The sequence below is a fragment of the Macaca thibetana genome, chromosome 14, assembly GCF_024542745.1.
Source record: "Macaca thibetana thibetana isolate TM-01 chromosome 14, ASM2454274v1, whole genome shotgun sequence".
NCBI classification, from domain to species: Eukaryota; Metazoa; Chordata; class Mammalia; order Primates; family Cercopithecidae; genus Macaca; species Macaca thibetana.
In genome coordinates this window covers 7,493,415-7,509,358 of record NC_065591.1, presented here as the reverse complement: position 1 = coordinate 7,509,358, position 15,944 = coordinate 7,493,415, and the positions used below count along the sequence as shown (strand labels likewise).

Sequence of the window (15,944 nt, the reverse complement as noted above, 5' to 3'; positions counted from 1 at the left end):
AGGTAATTAGGGATTTAGGGCCCACCCTAAATCCAGGCTGATCCCATCCTGCAATCCGGAATTACAATTTGAGACTTTTCTCAAGCTCACATTCACAAATTCTGGGGGTTAGGATTTGGACATATTTGGGGTGGGGGAGAATGCAACTACAGCCATCCACATCTTCAGCTTTCTAGGGACAGGTTCAGGGTAAGGCATGTGCTGTTATCATAGAACCCAGGATATATGGGCAGAGGGACTCCTCAGGATCTAGGAGTGTTTCAGCCTCTGAATTCCTTTTACTTGGGCCTCTGTAGTACCCCAGTAAGACCTAAAAAAGGTAATCTGGGCCAGGCGCAGTGGCTCACTCCTGTAATCTCAGCACTCTGGGAGGGCAAGGTAGGTGGATCACTTGAGGTCAGGAGTTTGAAACCTGCCTGGCCAACATGACAAAATCCTGTCTCTACTAAAAATAAAAAAATTAGCTGGGCCTGCTGGCACACACTTTGTAAGTCTCAGCTACTCAGGAGGGTGAGACATGAGAATTGCTTGAACCTAGGGGGTGGAGGTTGCAGTGAGCCAAGATCGTGCCACTGCACTCCAGACTGGGTGACAAAGCAAGACTCTTGTCTCAAAAAAAAAAAAAAAAAAAAAAAAAGATCTGAACTGTTTTACCCTGTTCTTTTGCTATAGTCATGGCTCATAGCCTCAGGGCCATTCATAGCCCAATTAATTTGGCAGATGGCTAGTGAACTCAAGGTCTTACCAGTAGTCATAGGTCTTGGAAAGAAGGAACACTTACTGAATCCCTAATCTGTGCCGAGATTTTCATTTTAATCTCTGCAAAGATGTTATAAGTTAGGTCATAGTTTTCCCACTTTAAAGATGAGGAAACTGATTACAGAACTTTCATAATTTGCCCAGAATCACATAGTCAGTAAATAGCAAGGCTAGAATTTGTACTGAGATCTCTTGGCTCTAAAGCCTGGTAATATTGTTAACACAGAGGACTGGGTTGCAAGCCAAGGGCATGAGTGATCCAGGTCATTGAGTAGAACCCATGCTTCTCCACTCAACATCCTCATCAGGTTTCCCTCTGGTAATGGCCATTTAGTGATAACTAACTTGTTAGCGGTACAAGAGTGGCACCCAGTGGCTTCAGCTGGAACTACAAGACTAAGGATGATAGGTCAAATTCTTTCACCTCTGGGTCATTCTGTTTCCATTTCTAAACAGGAAAGGTAGAATAGCTGACCTCTTGAGTAATAGGGAAGAAAATCATCTATTATATGCTCTATTGAGGAACTGAAAAAATGAGGGAGTGTGTATTTAGAGTGAATATATTCAGGGAAAGGTCATGCAGGAATGGAGAGGGTATTATTTTTGTTTTTATTTTTTTAGAAACAGGTTCCCGCTATGTTGCCCAGGCTGGAGTGCAGTGACTATTCATAGGTGTGATCATGGTGCACTACAGCCTCGAACTCCTGGGCTTAAGTGATCCTCCTGTGTCAGCCTCCTGAACTGGAACTACAGGAGTGCATCACTGCACCTGGCTAAGAGTGGATATTTTAAACCTGAATGTTGGAACAGAGACTGTGGGCCAGGATGGAGTGAACAAGATAGTACTCCAGGGTTTAGTGTCATAGGTGTATGTAGGGACTGAGAATTTAAACCCAGAATGAGCAGGAGTAGTAACAAGGAGGCAATTTTCTAAGGAAAGGCATTGTTTCCGGTGGGTGAGGGGAGGGGTAGACTAGAAATAAATGTCCCATAGAATGTTAAATCCAAGGAGGTGTATCCTGAGGTCAGGGCTGTCTTATCTGGGGAACCAGGTGATTAATGAAGGGTATGCAAGGCTCCCAGAGAGGCCCAGAGCTTCATATCTCAATGTGGGTAGTTCCTTGATAAGACCAATTTCAAGATAGGAGAAAGATTTATCTATGACATGAGATTTTCCAAACTAAAGCAAAAAAAAAAAAAAAAAATTCTCAAGATAAAAATGTTTAGAAAATATCCGGTTTCTTCCTTCACGTCTTTAGTATTACTTTTGCCCTTCCTATGTTCCTTGGAATGTAATTACTTGGGAACTAAAATTTGTTTTAGTAAACAATATATGATAGGTCTCCTATGGAGATAATTCATATACCATAAAATTTACCACTTTAAAGAATAAAACTCATTAAGTATATTCACTATGCTGTGCAGCCATCACCACTAAATTACAGAACATCTCCATCATGCCATTAGCAGTAGCTGTTCGCAGTGAGTCCCAGTTCCCCTCTCCCTTCAATCCCTGGCAACCACTAGTATACTTCCCATCTCTGTGGATTTGCCTATTCTGGACACTTCATATAGATGGAACCATACAACATGTGGCCTTTATGTGATTTCTTTCATTTAGCGTGTTTCTAAGGTTCATCTATGTTGTACCATATAACAATTTCATTCATTTTTATGGCTGAATAATAGTCCGTTGTATGGATATACCACATTTTATCCATTAATTAGTTGATTAACACAAGTTTTTTCCCACTTTTTAGCTATTATGAATATGCTGTTACGAACACTTTTGTGTGGACATGCTTGTAACTCTATTGGGTATCTGTCTAGGAGTAGGATTGCTGAGTCATATGGTAACACTATGTTTTAACTTTTTAAAGAACTTTCGAGCTGATTTCCACGGTCTGCACCACTTTACATTCCTGCCAGTGCTGTGTGATGCTTCCAGTATCTCTATACCCTCATTAACTGTTGTCATTATTTTTCTTATTGCCATTCTAGTGCATGTGAAGTAATTTCGTGGTTTTGATTTGCATTTCTCTAATGAATATTTATGCTGAGTATCTTTTCCATGTGTTTACTGGCCATTTGTATATCTTCTTTGAAGAAATGTCTATTCAAATCTTTTGCCCACTTTTAAATTGGTTTGTTAAATTACTGAGTTATGAGAGTTATTTACCCTGGGCCAGGCATGGTGGCTCATACTTGTAATCCCAGCACTTCGGGAGGCTGAGATGGGAGGATCACTTGAGCCCAGGAGTTTAAGACCAGCCTGGGCAACATAGTGAGACCACGTCACTACAAAAAAGACAAATTTTTTTTTTTTTTTTTGAGACGGAGTCTCGCTCTATTGCCCAGGCTGGAGTGCAGTGGCCGGATCTCAGCTCACTGCAAGCTCCGCCTCCCGGGTTCACGCCATTCTCCTGCCTCAGCCTCCCGAGTAGCTGGGACTACAGGCGCTCGCCACCTCGCCTGGCTAGTTTTTTGTATTTTTTTAGTAGAGACGGGGTTTCACCGTGTTAGCCAGGATGGTCTCGATCTCCTGACCTCGTGATCCGCCCATCTCAGCCTCCCAAAGTGCTGGGATTACAGGCTTGAGCCACCGCGCCCGGCCCTTTTTTTTTTTTTTTTTTTGAGACGGATTCTTTCTCTGTCACCCAGGCTGGAGTGCAGTAGACTGATCTCGGCACTGCAACCTCTGCCTCTTGGGTTCAAGTGAATCTTCTGACTCAGCCTCTTGAGTAGCTGGGATTACAGGTGTGAGCCACCACGGCTACTTTTTGTATTTTAAGTAGAGACGGGGCTTCACCGTGTTGGTCAGGTTGGTCTCAAACTCTTGACCGCATGATCCGCCTGGCTCAGCCTCCCAAAGTGCTGGGATTACAGGCATGAGCCACCATGCCTGGGCTATAAATAAATTTTAAAAAGAGTTCTTTAATTTGGATAAAAGTTCCTTAGCAGGTATGATTTGTAAACGTTTTCTCCCATTCTTGTGGATTGACTTTTCACTTTTGTTCCTGGGAAGCACAAATTTTATTTTATTTTTTATTTTTTTTGAGATGGAGTCTTGCTCTGTTGCCCAGGCTGGAGTGCAGTGGCGCCATCTTGGCTCACTGCAAGCTCCGCCTCCTGGGTTCACGCAGTTCTCCTGCCTCAGCCTCCTGAGTAGCTGGGACTACAGGCCCCCGCCACCACGCCCGGCTAATTTTTTTGTATTTTTTTTTTAAATTATTATACTTTAAGTTCTAGGGTACATGTGCATAACATGCAGGTTTGTTACATATGTATACTTGTGCCATGTTAGTGTGCTGCACCCATCAACTCGTCAGCACCCATCAACTCATCATTTACATCAGGTATAACTCCCAATGCAATTTTATTTTTTGTATTTTTAGTAGAAGTGGGGTTTCACCGTGTTAGCCAGGATGGTCTCTATCTCCTGACCTTGTGATCCTCCCACCTCAGCCTCCCAAAGTGCTGGGATTACAGGTTGGAGCCACCGCACCCGGCCAGGAAGCACAAATTTTTATTTTATTTTATTTTATTTTTGAGATGGAGTCTGACTCATCACCCATGCTGGAGTGCAATGGTGTGATCTCAGCTCACTGCAACCTCCACCTCCCAGGTTCAAGCAATTTTCCTGCCTCAGCCTCCTGAGTAGCTGGGATTACAGGCGCCCGCCACCATGGCCAGCTAATTTTTGTATTTTTAGTACAGGCGGGGTTTCACCATGTTAGCCAGGCTAGTCTCGAACTCCTTACCTCAGGTGATCTGCCTGCCTTGGCCTCCCAAAGTGCTGGGATGAGCCACCACGCCGGGCCACAAATTTTTAATTTTGAGAAGAGGATATCTATTTTTATACATCTGTATTATTGAAAAGGAGCTGGGAGAATTGGGTCCCGGTCTCAGTAAGAATCTCTTTTTCTCTGTGAAAATTATTGAACTAACCAGTGTGGCAGGGCTCTAGGAGGCTACAGATGACTACAGAATACATCCTGTGGCTTCCCAGGTTTGACTTTCTCAAACTTACCTTGTGTAAGGCACTCAGGTAGCTGTAAAGTGATACAGGCATGATGGCCCTTGCCTTTGAAGGGATTTAGGGTGTAGAAAATGGACATATGCACATTACTTGATGAATGGGCACACAGGATACTTGCAGAGTATGCAGAGCCCGAGGAATGGGCAGGCAGTAGCCAAGAGACTGGAGCTCAGAGAAGAAAGGATGTGCCGTGAGTGGCCAGAGTGCAGAAGGATCCACAGAGGGAAACCTTGAGGACTAGAGGGTGGGTAGGGAGATTCGTGAGCCAGGAGGAAGAAGGAGTTCCAGGTGAGGGCAGACAACCTTGTGAGGTCAGTGAAGCCACCAGGCACACTCCTTTTTCACTAGGGCTCGTTCATGTTTCTGCAAAACTCACTTAGGACTTCTAATTTTTTTAAGCAGCTAACCCTAGAGAAAAAGGACTCAGCCCAGGGCACTGAGGACGTACCTGATAACAGCAGCCGGGAGCTCCTAGCAGGTAAGGTTTTAGCTTTTCAAGTGAGCCCTGGACTGCAGCTGGGGAAGTAAAAAACGTGAGTTCAAACTTTCAAACTATTCCATTGTACCTTCTACTACAGCGGCGTCCTTCTGCAATTTAGTGAGCTATTGCTGCCACTGTGGGTCTTCAAGGCAGCAGCAGTTATTCCCTCCCGAAGATGTTAGGACAGGACTAGAAATTTGTAATACAGTCTTGTGCAGTTACAGATAGCTGCACACGATGGGATGGGGGCAGGTAATACGCAGATTCAGTGCCCTGAATCCAGGTGGTTCCTTCACATCTTTTCTTGATCACTGGGGTTGACGCTGCAGCTCCCCTCATTTTGGTTACTATTATGATTTGGGATTTGGAGGCTGCTCCCAAGAGTAGGCACCACGTCACTCTTAATGTGTGTTATGGGGAAGTGTCAGTGCATGTGTTGTGATGGCAATTATACTGAAGTCCTTTCTCCATACATGTCTCTCGCAATACTTAAACAGCCTTCCCAGCCTGCAGCAGCAGGGGTACAGCAGCTCTCACGTTCAGTCACTAGCAGAGGTGCCAGGTACTATTCTGAGCTTTTAAAATGTACTAATGCTCTTAGTTCTCAAAACAATCCTAGGAGCTATAGGCACTGTTATTAACTCTCATTTTACATATGAGGAAATTGAGGCCCACAGATATCAATAAACTTACCCAAGGCTACACAGCCAGTAAATGACAGAGCCAGAATTCAAACCCAGGCAGCCTAGCTCTGCTGTCTCTGGAAGAGCTGAATTAGCAGGGATGCCCTCCGACAGATCCTGAGTCCTTCAGATAAAACAGTATCTGGGTCAAGGGAAGTTGGGGATTGTGACTTCAGCACCTATGCTTGGTTGGTAAATCCCTCTTTCTAGGGTCACAACTACAACACATACACGTTTATGCTTAGGCCTAAGATGTGTCCCTGAAATCACTGTCAGCTGAACCATGTTTTAAATGTTGTGGGGGCTGTTGCTACTGAAAAGAACCCTGCTGTGAACGCTTGTACAAAGCAAAGAATCTATTTTTATAAATTTAGATTTGGAGATTTTAAAAAATGCAAGTATGATACATACAATTCAGTATTTATGCAGTCAGAAGAGACAAAAGAATAAGTATCTTCCCATACAAAGAAAAAAATTAACATTTAATTCTGTGGACGCTGGAAAGATGCTGGGGTCTTCCACAGACCTTACCTCGTTTAGTCCTTACAGTGCCCTTCTGGGGGCCGGGGGAGGCATGGATCCTAACAAACCAGAGGACCCAGGCTCAGGTCAGGCAGAATGCTTAACAGGAGGTAATGACTTTCAGCTTGCCGCCTCCAAAGCCCGTGTTTTCTCCAGTGTGCAACCTGAGCTTTAAAATCTAGGTGTTTATAATCTGGTGGAACCCCTGGAGGATGGCTTGGGCTATTCTGCCCTACAGACCTGTGGCTCTCATCAGCATCCATTCTATGACTCACATGGGCAGCCCTGCTGAAGAAAATCGCCAAACTGTGGGTTGATGCCACCATCCATCCCTGGTCCACTCACTCAGGAGCCTTTGGTTTGTCAGTCCTTCCCCTTGCCTTTCTGGCCTTTGCCCCTCAGTGGCTACTCCATTCTTTAAAAAATCTACCCAGTCTCTGCCTCCTGCTTCCTACTTACTGATCTCTTTTCTCAGTAAACTCACCCAACTTGCACCCTCCCACTGCAGAACCTCATCAGTGTGGGATCACAGTGGGATCATCCTCCTGCTTTCTCGGGACCTGCTTGCATCAGTTATCACTGCTGCACCTTCAGCTCTCCTCTGAGTTCCCTTCCCTCAGCAGGTCAAGCTCTCATTTTGTCAGAAGAAAATCTCCCATGACCTTGAATTTCCTCCACCTCTTTCCATCAATCTCATCCAAGGGTCTCAAAACCACAAGCTGCATGCACCCTGTCTCCCTTTCTTCCTCTCATTCTCTCCATCACTTAGGGTACTTGTTTTCTGTGGCCTCTGAAACTTCTCCCCTTAGGGAAGGCCTCTTAATTACCAAATTTTGCATTTATCTTCATTGTATCTGAACTATGCGCAAAATTTGGCACTGTAAGACTATGACTCGCCTGGTTTCTCCCTCTGGGCTTTTCTCTTCACCTACTTTCTTCTGGTCATGCCTAAATAGTGCTTCTTCTGCTCTCCCACCCAGCTATCTTCCATCCCAGCTGCTGACCCCTGCCTCTGGGCTCAAGACTCTCAAATTGGTGTGACCAGCCAAGGCCTCTGCTGAGCACCAGTTGGGAGATTCATTTGCTCACTAGGCAGCTCCTCATGGAGGTCCCATTGGTACCTCAGTTTCCTCTCTCCTGACTAAAGAGACTTTGGTCTCTGTCATGATTAATAGCACACTGTCCAGTTTATCACATCTGAAATCTTGGATTAATTCAAGAGGACTCTCATTCTTTTTTTTTTTTTTGAGACAAAATCTCCCTCTGTTGCCCAGGCTGGAGTGCAGTGGCATGATCTCAGCTCACTGCAACCTCTGCCTCCCAGGTTCAAGTGATTCTCTTGCCTCAGCCTCTGAATAGCTAGGATTACAGGTGCCCACCACCATAACCAGCTAATTTTTGTATTTTTAGTAGAGTCGGGGTTTCACCATGTTGGCCAGGATGGTCTCGATCTCCTGACCTCGTGATCTGCCCACCTCGGCCCCCCAAAGTGCTGGGATTACAGGCGTGAGCCACTGCACCCAGCCAAGAGGCCTCTCCTACATCCAGGTGCTCACCAAGGCTTGTCACTTAGGCCTGATGAACACTTCTGATTCCTGGTGACGCCTCCATCCCCACTGTCTTCACTTTTGTCGAAGTGGGCTCTTAAGGTCTTCCTGTCTCTAGTTTGATCTAAGCCACACCTTTGAAAGAACAATCTTTCTAAAGTACAAAATTACCAATATATTTCACCAGTGCTTAAAACTCTTTATTGGCTTCCTGTCTCTTACAGATGAAAATCTGTTTCTAGCCTGGCATGGTGGTGTGTGCCTTTAGTCCCAGCTACTCGAGAGGATGAGGCCAGGAGTTCAAAGCTGCAGTGAGCTATGATCGTGCCACTGCACTCCAGCCTAGGTGACAGGCGAGACCCCATCTTTATAGAGTAAACATTTATGTAGGAGGTTGTTTTATGCCTTTGCATAAAGATTACTTGCGTAACTTTCAGCATGAAATTCCCTTTCTCTCCCTTGTCTGTCTGGCGTATCACTATTCATACTTCAAAACCCAGCTCTGGGACAGGAGTGGTGGCTTATGCCTGTAATACCGTCACTTTGGGGAGCTAGGGTGGGAGGACAGCTTCAGACCACTCTGGCCAACACGGTGAGACCCCCATCTCTACAAAAAGTAAAAAAATTAGCTGGTGTGGTGGCACGCCCCTGTGGTCCCTGGTACTCGGGAAGCTGAAGCTGAGACAGTAGGATCGCTTGAGCCCAAGAGGTCAGGCTGCAGTGAGCCAGGATTGCGCCACTGCACTCCAGCCTGGGCAACAGAGCAAGACCCTGTCTCAAAAAAACAAAAAAGCCCAGCTCAGGTTATCTCCTCAGGGAAACCTTTCTTCACATGCAGAAGTGGTCAGCTCCCTTCTCTGTTCTAACCCTGGGCTTTGTACACAGGTTTGCATCCCTCCTAGCATCTGTGAGCTTCTCTCAGGGAAAAGCTCATTGATCTACATCCCCAGGACCTGCTCCGGAAGAATCTATCCATCTAAACTCGCTTTGACAAATGAATCAGTTAAGAGTAGGAAAGCTGCTTATGGGCACCGCCCAATGCAACGTGAGCAACTAAGGGAGACAGAACTGAGGCCAGAGAGGTGATGGGGGGACAGGCTGGCAGGGAGGGGAGCTTGTCAGTGCAGACTCCAGGAAGAATCTGTGTGCAGAAAGCTACTGAGCGGCCCGAGTCCCCCAAGTGAGGGCTCGGGACAATCTCCTGCCCGGGTGAGAGAATAGGGAGGCCCTGAAACCTCTCTGAAGCCTCAGGTTGCTCCTGAAGCGCCCGGAGCTGCAGGGTTTTGGTGTGGATGGGACCTGCTGACAGGGATGCGGTGGGAAGAGCCCCTCGGCGCCCTTTCTCCCAGGCTTCCCCCCTACCCAAGGGTCTTCCTAACACAGGGCCATGAAAATAAGATGAAGGTGGCTTGTTTTCTCCTAGATACCAACGAGCAAGCAGAAAACAAGAGGCTCAAGAGGGGCAGCCTCCGCATGGCGGAGATGCGAGCTCTGCACTCCGCCAGGGCCCCGAGCCCGTCAGAGGCCGCCCCGCGCCGCCCGGAGGCCACCGCGGCCCCCCTCACTCCTAGCGGAAGGGCGGCCTTTAAGGCTCACGGCAGGGCCCTGGCGCCGGGCAGGGTGAGCCGTGGGAGCCGCCTGGAGGTAACTGAGCGAGCGCTGCGCAGGGAAGGGTGCGGCAGGAGGTGCGGGCCACAGGCCGCTGCCGAGGGGTCCTCACTCCGGGCCCCGTTGTTCCCGCAGGACGTGCTGTGGCTGCAGGAGGTCTCCAACCTGTCGGAGTGGCTGAGTCCCAGCCCTGGGCCCTGAGCCGGGTCCCTTTCCGCAAGTGCCCACCGATCCGGAGGCTGCGAGCAGCCGCTGCCCCGTGGTTTAATAAAGCTGCTCCGCGCTCACCGAGGCCGCTTCCGCGTCTGCTTCCGCGTCGGGCCCGGGTGGGGCGGGGCCTGGAGCCGCGCCGCAGCCTGACGTCACCCACACCTCCCTGGGACTGCGTCACTGGTGCGCGCCGCGGGTCAGGGCGCAATGGCGGCGCTGGGCGGGGATGGGCTGCGCCTGCTGTCGGTGTCGCGGCCGGAGCGGCCGCCCGAGTCGGCGGCGCTGGGCGGCCCGGGCCCCGGGCTGTGCTGCTGGGTGTCAGTGTTCTCCTGTCTCAGCCTCGCCTGCTCCTACGTGGGCAGCCTCTACGTCTGGAAGAGCGAACTGCCCAGGTGCGGGGGCTGCGCGCGGCCGGAACCCGCGCCCCTGCGAGGCGGGGTTGCGGGCGGAGCTTGGGCGAGCCGGGGGCGGGGCCGCGCTGATGGGCAGCCGCGGGCCCCTTGAACTTACTGTCCCCTCCGTAGGGACCATCCCGCCGTCATCAAGCGGCGCTTCACCAGCGTCCTGGTGGTGTCCAGTCTCTCACCCCTGTGCGTGCTGCTCTGGAGGGAACTCACAGGCATCCAGGTGCGAAGGAGGCGGGGCAAAGGGGGAGAGAACTCAGGGGTCTTTAGGGGAGGAAGCAAGACTGATGCCCCCTTTCCTGTGGCTCAGCCAGGCACATCCCTGCTCACCCTGATGGGCTTCAGGCTGGAGGGCATTTTCCCAGCGGCGCTGCTGCCCCTGTTGCTGACCATGGTGAGTGCTCCTTTTGTATTTTTTCTTCTGGTCTTTGTTATCAGCTTGATGCTCAGTGCTTTGGACTCCTCTTGATTGTATTCGGTTTTTGGCTGATGGGAGACAGGGCTTTTGAGATGGCCCCAGGGTTCTCCAGTATGCATGGTCTGGAAATCCTGGCTGAGAGGATTTCAAGCTTGGGGTCTCAGGGGTATGGGCAAGGGTCTGGGCAAAAGCGGTGGGTTGTGGTGAAAGTGTTTTCTTGCCCTCAGATTCTTTTCCTGGGCCCACTGATGCAGCTTTCTATGGATTGCCCTTGTGACCTGGCAGATGGGCTGAAGGTTGTCCTGGGTGAGTCTTAACGGCTGAAGGGAAAAGTAGGCACAGGCAGTCCAGGACAATGGGGCAGGGAGTCAGCGGGCTCAGGGTGTGATCTGGACACGTGAAATGTTCTCTGGGTGTGTTTTCTCATCAGTAAACTGGAAACAGAGCTAGATGGCCTCTAAGGGTTGATTCCCAACGTCCAAGGAGTTCCCTGGGAACCCCCAGCTGTATTTGGTGTGGACCAGAGAGCACTGTCCCCTGCTTCCCCAACCAGTGCTGGTCTTGGTTAAATTTTGGTGTCTCCAGAGTTTACTTCCAGGATGCCCTGCCTCATCTAATGCCTTCCCTTCAGGTCCTCTCAAGACATTGGGTTTATGTTGGGTCCACACCCCCGTCCTCAGGAGTATTGATGCCTAACCTGAGTTTGACCAGGGTGAAGTTGTGGGAGAGGAGCCCTTGGAGCCTCTGGGGTCTCATTGTCCGATAGCCTGTCACTCACAACTTATCCTGAATTCCTTCTGCAGCCCCGCGCTCCTGGGCCCGCTGCCTCACAGACATGCGTTGGCTGCGGAACCAAGTGATCGCCCCCCTGACAGAGGAGCTGGTGTTCCGGGCCTGTATGCTGCCTATGTTGGCACCGTGCATGGGCTTGGGCCCTGCTGTGTTCACCTGCCCGCTCTTTTTTGGAGTTGGTGAGTCTGGCCAACTTGGTCCTGGTGTGTTCTCAGCATGAGAGCTGAGAAGGGGGCTTGAGGTGAGGGGCAGGCCTAGAATGGAGGTTGGGAGGAATGACTGTGATGTGATTGTCATCTTTTTCCCAGCCCATTTTCACCACATTATTGAGCAGCTGCGTTTCCGCCAGAGCAGCGTGGGGAACATCTTCTTGTCTGCTGGTGAGTCCTGGCTAGCTGGCCTGGGTTAGGGTGTGTGATGATGTCCCTAATGGCCAGTCTGGAGAAGGAATTGGGAACTGAGGGCTACAGTATTGGAGGGGCCACTGACCGTGGGAGTTGGGGTGCAGGACAGCTGTAGGTGGTGGGGCAGGCAGCCACTGCCCCGGGTGGAGGGGATGGTGGATCTTTGGCTGATGGGTGTGTAGTGCGGGGGCAGGAAGGGCGTGCAGGTGTGGTCACTCGCGGCCTCCCCGTCTCCAGCGTTCCAGTTCTCCTACACAGCCGTCTTCGGTGCCTACACTGCTTTCCTCTTCATCCGCACAGGTTGGTCCTCAGTCCCTCAAGGGTCCCTGGGGGCCCACAGGAGCGGGTGGGAGAATGGGAATACTGTTTGTTCTAGGAACAAGTTCTTCTATTCCAGTCCTTGAGACAGGCTGGTCTGAGAGGTGGAAAGGAGCAGAGGCCGTGGTGTGTGGGTGGATGGCTGGGGTAGTGGGATCTTGATCTCCTGTTTTAGGGGATGAGGGTCACTAGCCCTAGAAGGGCCAGAGGAGGTAGTAGGGCTGCTCCCTGAGTTGCTGTCTCTTTTCCCCAGGACACCTGATTGGGCCGGTTCTCTGCCATTCCTTCTGCAATTACATGGGTTTCCCGGCTGTTTGCGCGGCCTTGGAGCACCCGCAGAGGCGGCCCCTGCTGGCAGGCTATGCCTTGGGTGTGGGACTCTTCCTGCTTCTGCTCCAGCCCCTCACGGACCCTAAGCTGTACGGCAGCCTTCCCCTTTGTGTGCTTTTGGAGCGGGCAGGGGACTCAGAGGCTCCCCTGTGCTCCTGACCTACGCTCCTGGATACAATATGAACTCTCACCGGCTCCCCAGCCCTCCCCACCAAGGGGTACTGCAGGGGAGGGACTGGCTGGGGTCCCCGAGATCTCAGGAATTTTTGTAGGGGATTGAAGCCAGAGCTAGTTGAATCCCAGGGACCAAGAGAAAGGAGCAGATATCCAAAGGGTGCAGCCCCTTTCGAAAGGGGTGTTTACGAGCAGCTGTGAGTGAGGGGACAAGGGGCAGGTCCCAGGAGCCACACACTCCCTTCCTCACTTTGGACTGCTGCTTCTCTTAGCTCCTCTGCCTCTCAAAAGCTGCTCGGGGGTTTTTTTATTTATAAAACCTCTCCCCACCCCCACCCCCCAACTTCCTGGGTTTTCTCATTGTCTTTTTGCATCAGGACTTTGTATTGGGATATTAAAGAGATTTAACTTGGGTAACATGGCCTTGGACCTTTGGGAATCGGTCTATTTGGGATCTTGTGTGAGGATTCTAGGCAGCTCTTGGGAGTGTGCCCACACCTGTCCCAGCTACCTTCAACAGTGACATCTGGGCGGTGCATCCCAGCAGGTAGTTCCCTGGAGTACAGAATGGGCTGGGAGCTCTGGTTGCTGGGGGCCTGTGGCTTCCTCCTTCCTGAGCCATGCCCCAAAGTCCTAGTGTCGGTGGGTCTGAGACTGCAGGTAGCAGCTGTGAGCCCCACTCGTCCTGGGGCCTGTGGCTTGGCTGATGGGTCAGGGAGGGAACCATGGCCCTGGCCCTGACCTCAGCAATGGAGCCTCCGAGCTATCTCTTCTGAGGGGAGGAGGACTGGCCTCAAGTCTCTGCCGGGACCTCCAGTCTGCCCGCCTTGTTTTTCACAAGAGGAAATAGGTCCCAAATGGGAGAGAAACCTACTCCTGAATCACCAGAAGTAGAGGCTTTTCTGGTTCCCTCCACCTCGGACCTCTGCCCCAGAGGAACCCACAACACAGGCTGCAGCTCTGAGGGCGGCGGCGACTTTGCCAAGCAACACGGTGACTCCAGGGTCGTCCTCAGCACCTGCGCGTGTTCTGCCTGCTCTCCATCATTTTTGGAAGGGCTCTCATTTCCCTGCCTGTGCCCTTTTAAAATTAGATTCTCGAACCCGGGAGGCGGACATTGCAGTGAGCCAAGATCACACCACTGTACTCCAGCCTGGGCGACAGAGCGAGACTCCGTCTTGGTGGTGGGCTGGGAGGGCGGGGGGCAGGTAGGAAATGTTAGCCCTTTAGGTCCCATTCCAGGCTCAAGGAGGTTGTCCCAGGGTCCCTTCCCTGAGGCTGGCCGCTGCGGGAAAGAAAAGGGATGTGCAGTCACTGCCCCACGATGCCTGCAGGCTGGCCGTGACGACATCCACCCGGATGGAAGGGGCAGCATCGCAGTCACTTGCCTCCTGGGGTACATCTGGGACCTGGCGGTCCAGAAAGGAAGAGGCTCAAGCCCACTGTGACTTGGCCATCCCAGAGGTTGGACTGGCACTGGGAGCACTGGGCAGAGGCCTGCTGGGCGCTTCCTACCCAGAGGCTGGTGTTTCCTGCATCAGCCTCCCCACCCCCGCCCCTCCATCTCAGGAACTGCCCAGCCTCCTGCTCCCTTCCCCATCCTCCCCCTACCTGTGGGCAGGAGGGCAGTGGTGCAGGCAGGGTTAGTGTCCCCGCTGCAGGAAAGGCAACTGAGCAGGGGTCTGGAGGGGTGGTCATGGGGAGTGTCAGGGTTAGAATCTGAGACCCTGGACTCCCCCTCACCTCCTGCCATCATTCTCACATCCAGAGCACGCACAAGACTGCCGGATCACCATTCCCGAGGGTCTCACCCACTGCCCAGAAGGTGGTACCTGCTTGCATTTACCTGCTAACTGAGGTGGGACGCTGGCCTTGGGTTTTAGAAAATAAAGCAGCGGGGCTGGGAGACGAGTCTGCCAACGGCCTGGGTTTCATCTCTCTCTGTCTCTTACTACTTGTGGAGTCCTGGACAAATTATTTAATCTTCCTGTGACTTGATTTCTGTGTCCATAAGAGGATAAGGTTAATTCCCTGAGTTAATAGGTGTTAAATACTTAGAACAGGCCCCACCCCTCAAGTAAGTTCAGTACTACTAGTCCTGTTGGGGGACTATACACAGTAAGCACCCAATAGTGACTTAAAACAGGGCCACAGTTGTCATCCTCACTACCCTCTGAAGAGGATGACACAACTGACCTGCCCACCCACTGCTGAGTGGTGTGGGCTGCACTAGGCCAGGGGGCTGCACAGCATCTAGCATGGAGGGCAGGGGAAAGCCAGTTTTATTGAGCAAACTTCCCAGGACCTGGGACATCTTAAATCTCCCCTTCCCCCAGGAGATAGGACCCCTAAACCTCCCCCGGGTCCTAGGACCACCTGACCCACCACTTGTAGTCTCCAGTGAGGAGGAGACCCTTATTTGGCAAGAGATGAACATGTGAGCAGCTGTCCGCCAGAGGAAAGGACGATGGCTGAAAGGAATGAGCCGCTGCAGGCGGGGTGTCTCCTGTCCAGCTCTGGCCAGGACCTCCATGGCCCGACCTTGCTGGCCTCGGGCGCTGGCTGGCCTGGGCCTGCTGTGGCAGCACAGCTTCTGTTGAAGGCTTGGGGATGGCCAGGCTGCCAGTCTGGGGCAAGATCACTCGATCTCCAGGATGAGGTCGTCGCCTTCCAGTGTCATGTCCTTGGTCACATGAACCTTGCGGACAGTGCCCTCCATGGGCGAGGTCACCACAGTCTCCATCTTCATGGCACTGAGCACACACAGGGGCTGGCCCTTGGTCACCCTGGCCCCTGCCGCCACTTTGATGTCTATCACCTTCCCAGGCATGGGCGCCCCGATCTGGCCCTTCACGTCCTTCAGGGCCTTGGGGTGGAAGTGCATCTCCTAAAGACACAGGCCAGAGGGACATGAGATCCTGGGCCCAGACAGCCCCACCGCCCGGCTGGCCCTGGGGGAGACAATACCTTCATGGCCTGGGTATCCTTGACCAAGATGGACCGCAGCTGCCCATTGAGCTCAAAGAAGACCTGCCTCTGGCCAGCCCGGTTCAGGTCGCTCACGGCCAGGGCTTTGATGTGCAGCGTCTTGCCCCGCTCCAGCTCCACCTGCAGGAAGGGTGCGCAGACTCAGGGCTGGAGGCCAAGGTGGGAGAGCAGTCCCCCGGCCCTGGCCATAGGAAGTCCCCACACTGGGCCTTGGCTCCTCGTCCCTAAAGGCCTAGCTTCCGGTCTCAAGAGTCCTTTCTGCTCCCA

At 51.6% G+C, this 15,944-nt stretch overlaps 3 protein-coding genes across 11 annotated transcripts in view; 2 read left to right on the top strand and 1 right to left on the bottom strand.

Moving 5' to 3' along the window:
- The window catches only part of C14H11orf80 (chromosome 14 C11orf80 homolog), a 104,128-nt gene extending 94,200 nt beyond the window's left edge, over positions 1–9,928 (top strand). The window contains exons 14-16 of the mRNA XM_050756836.1: positions 5,201–5,276; positions 9,455–9,675; positions 9,775–9,928. Coding sequence (XP_050612793.1) covers positions 5,201–5,276; positions 9,455–9,675; positions 9,775–9,840 — 363 coding nt within the window. The 3' untranslated portion in view covers positions 9,841–9,928. The remainder of the gene's footprint in view (positions 1–5,200; positions 5,277–9,454; positions 9,676–9,774) is intronic.
- A 90-nt stretch (positions 9,929–10,018) lies between these two features.
- RCE1 (Ras converting CAAX endopeptidase 1) lies at positions 10,019–13,106 on the top strand. Of its 3 annotated transcripts, none has more exons than XM_050756756.1 (8): positions 10,019–10,241; positions 10,374–10,476; positions 10,564–10,647; positions 10,899–10,977; positions 11,475–11,642; positions 11,772–11,843; positions 12,105–12,167; positions 12,439–13,106. In XM_050756756.1, exons 1-8 carry the CDS (start codon positions 10,057–10,059, stop codon positions 12,672–12,674), a joined length of 990 nt encoding a protein of 329 aa, XP_050612713.1. In that variant the 5' UTR covers positions 10,019–10,056; the 3' UTR covers positions 12,675–13,106. The 3 variants fall into 3 exon arrangements, with proteins under 3 accessions (XP_050612713.1, XP_050612715.1, XP_050612714.1); XM_050756758.1 differs by having other exon boundaries at positions 10,042–10,241; positions 10,568–10,647; XM_050756757.1 differs by lacking the exon at positions 12,105–12,167 and having other exon boundaries at positions 10,050–10,241.
- Positions 13,107–14,953: 1,847 nt separating this feature from the next.
- PC (pyruvate carboxylase) overlaps positions 14,954–15,944 on the bottom strand; it is a 109,134-nt gene continuing 108,143 nt past the window's right edge. For all 7 annotated transcript variants that reach the window (XM_050756579.1, XM_050756581.1, XM_050756583.1 and 4 more), the window contains 2 exons: positions 15,657–15,797; positions 14,954–15,576 (listed from right to left, as the gene is read on the bottom strand). In XM_050756579.1, the coding sequence (XP_050612536.1) occupies positions 15,328–15,576; positions 15,657–15,797 (390 nt within the window). In that variant the 3' untranslated portion in view covers positions 14,954–15,327. The remainder of the gene's footprint in view (positions 15,577–15,656; positions 15,798–15,944) is intronic.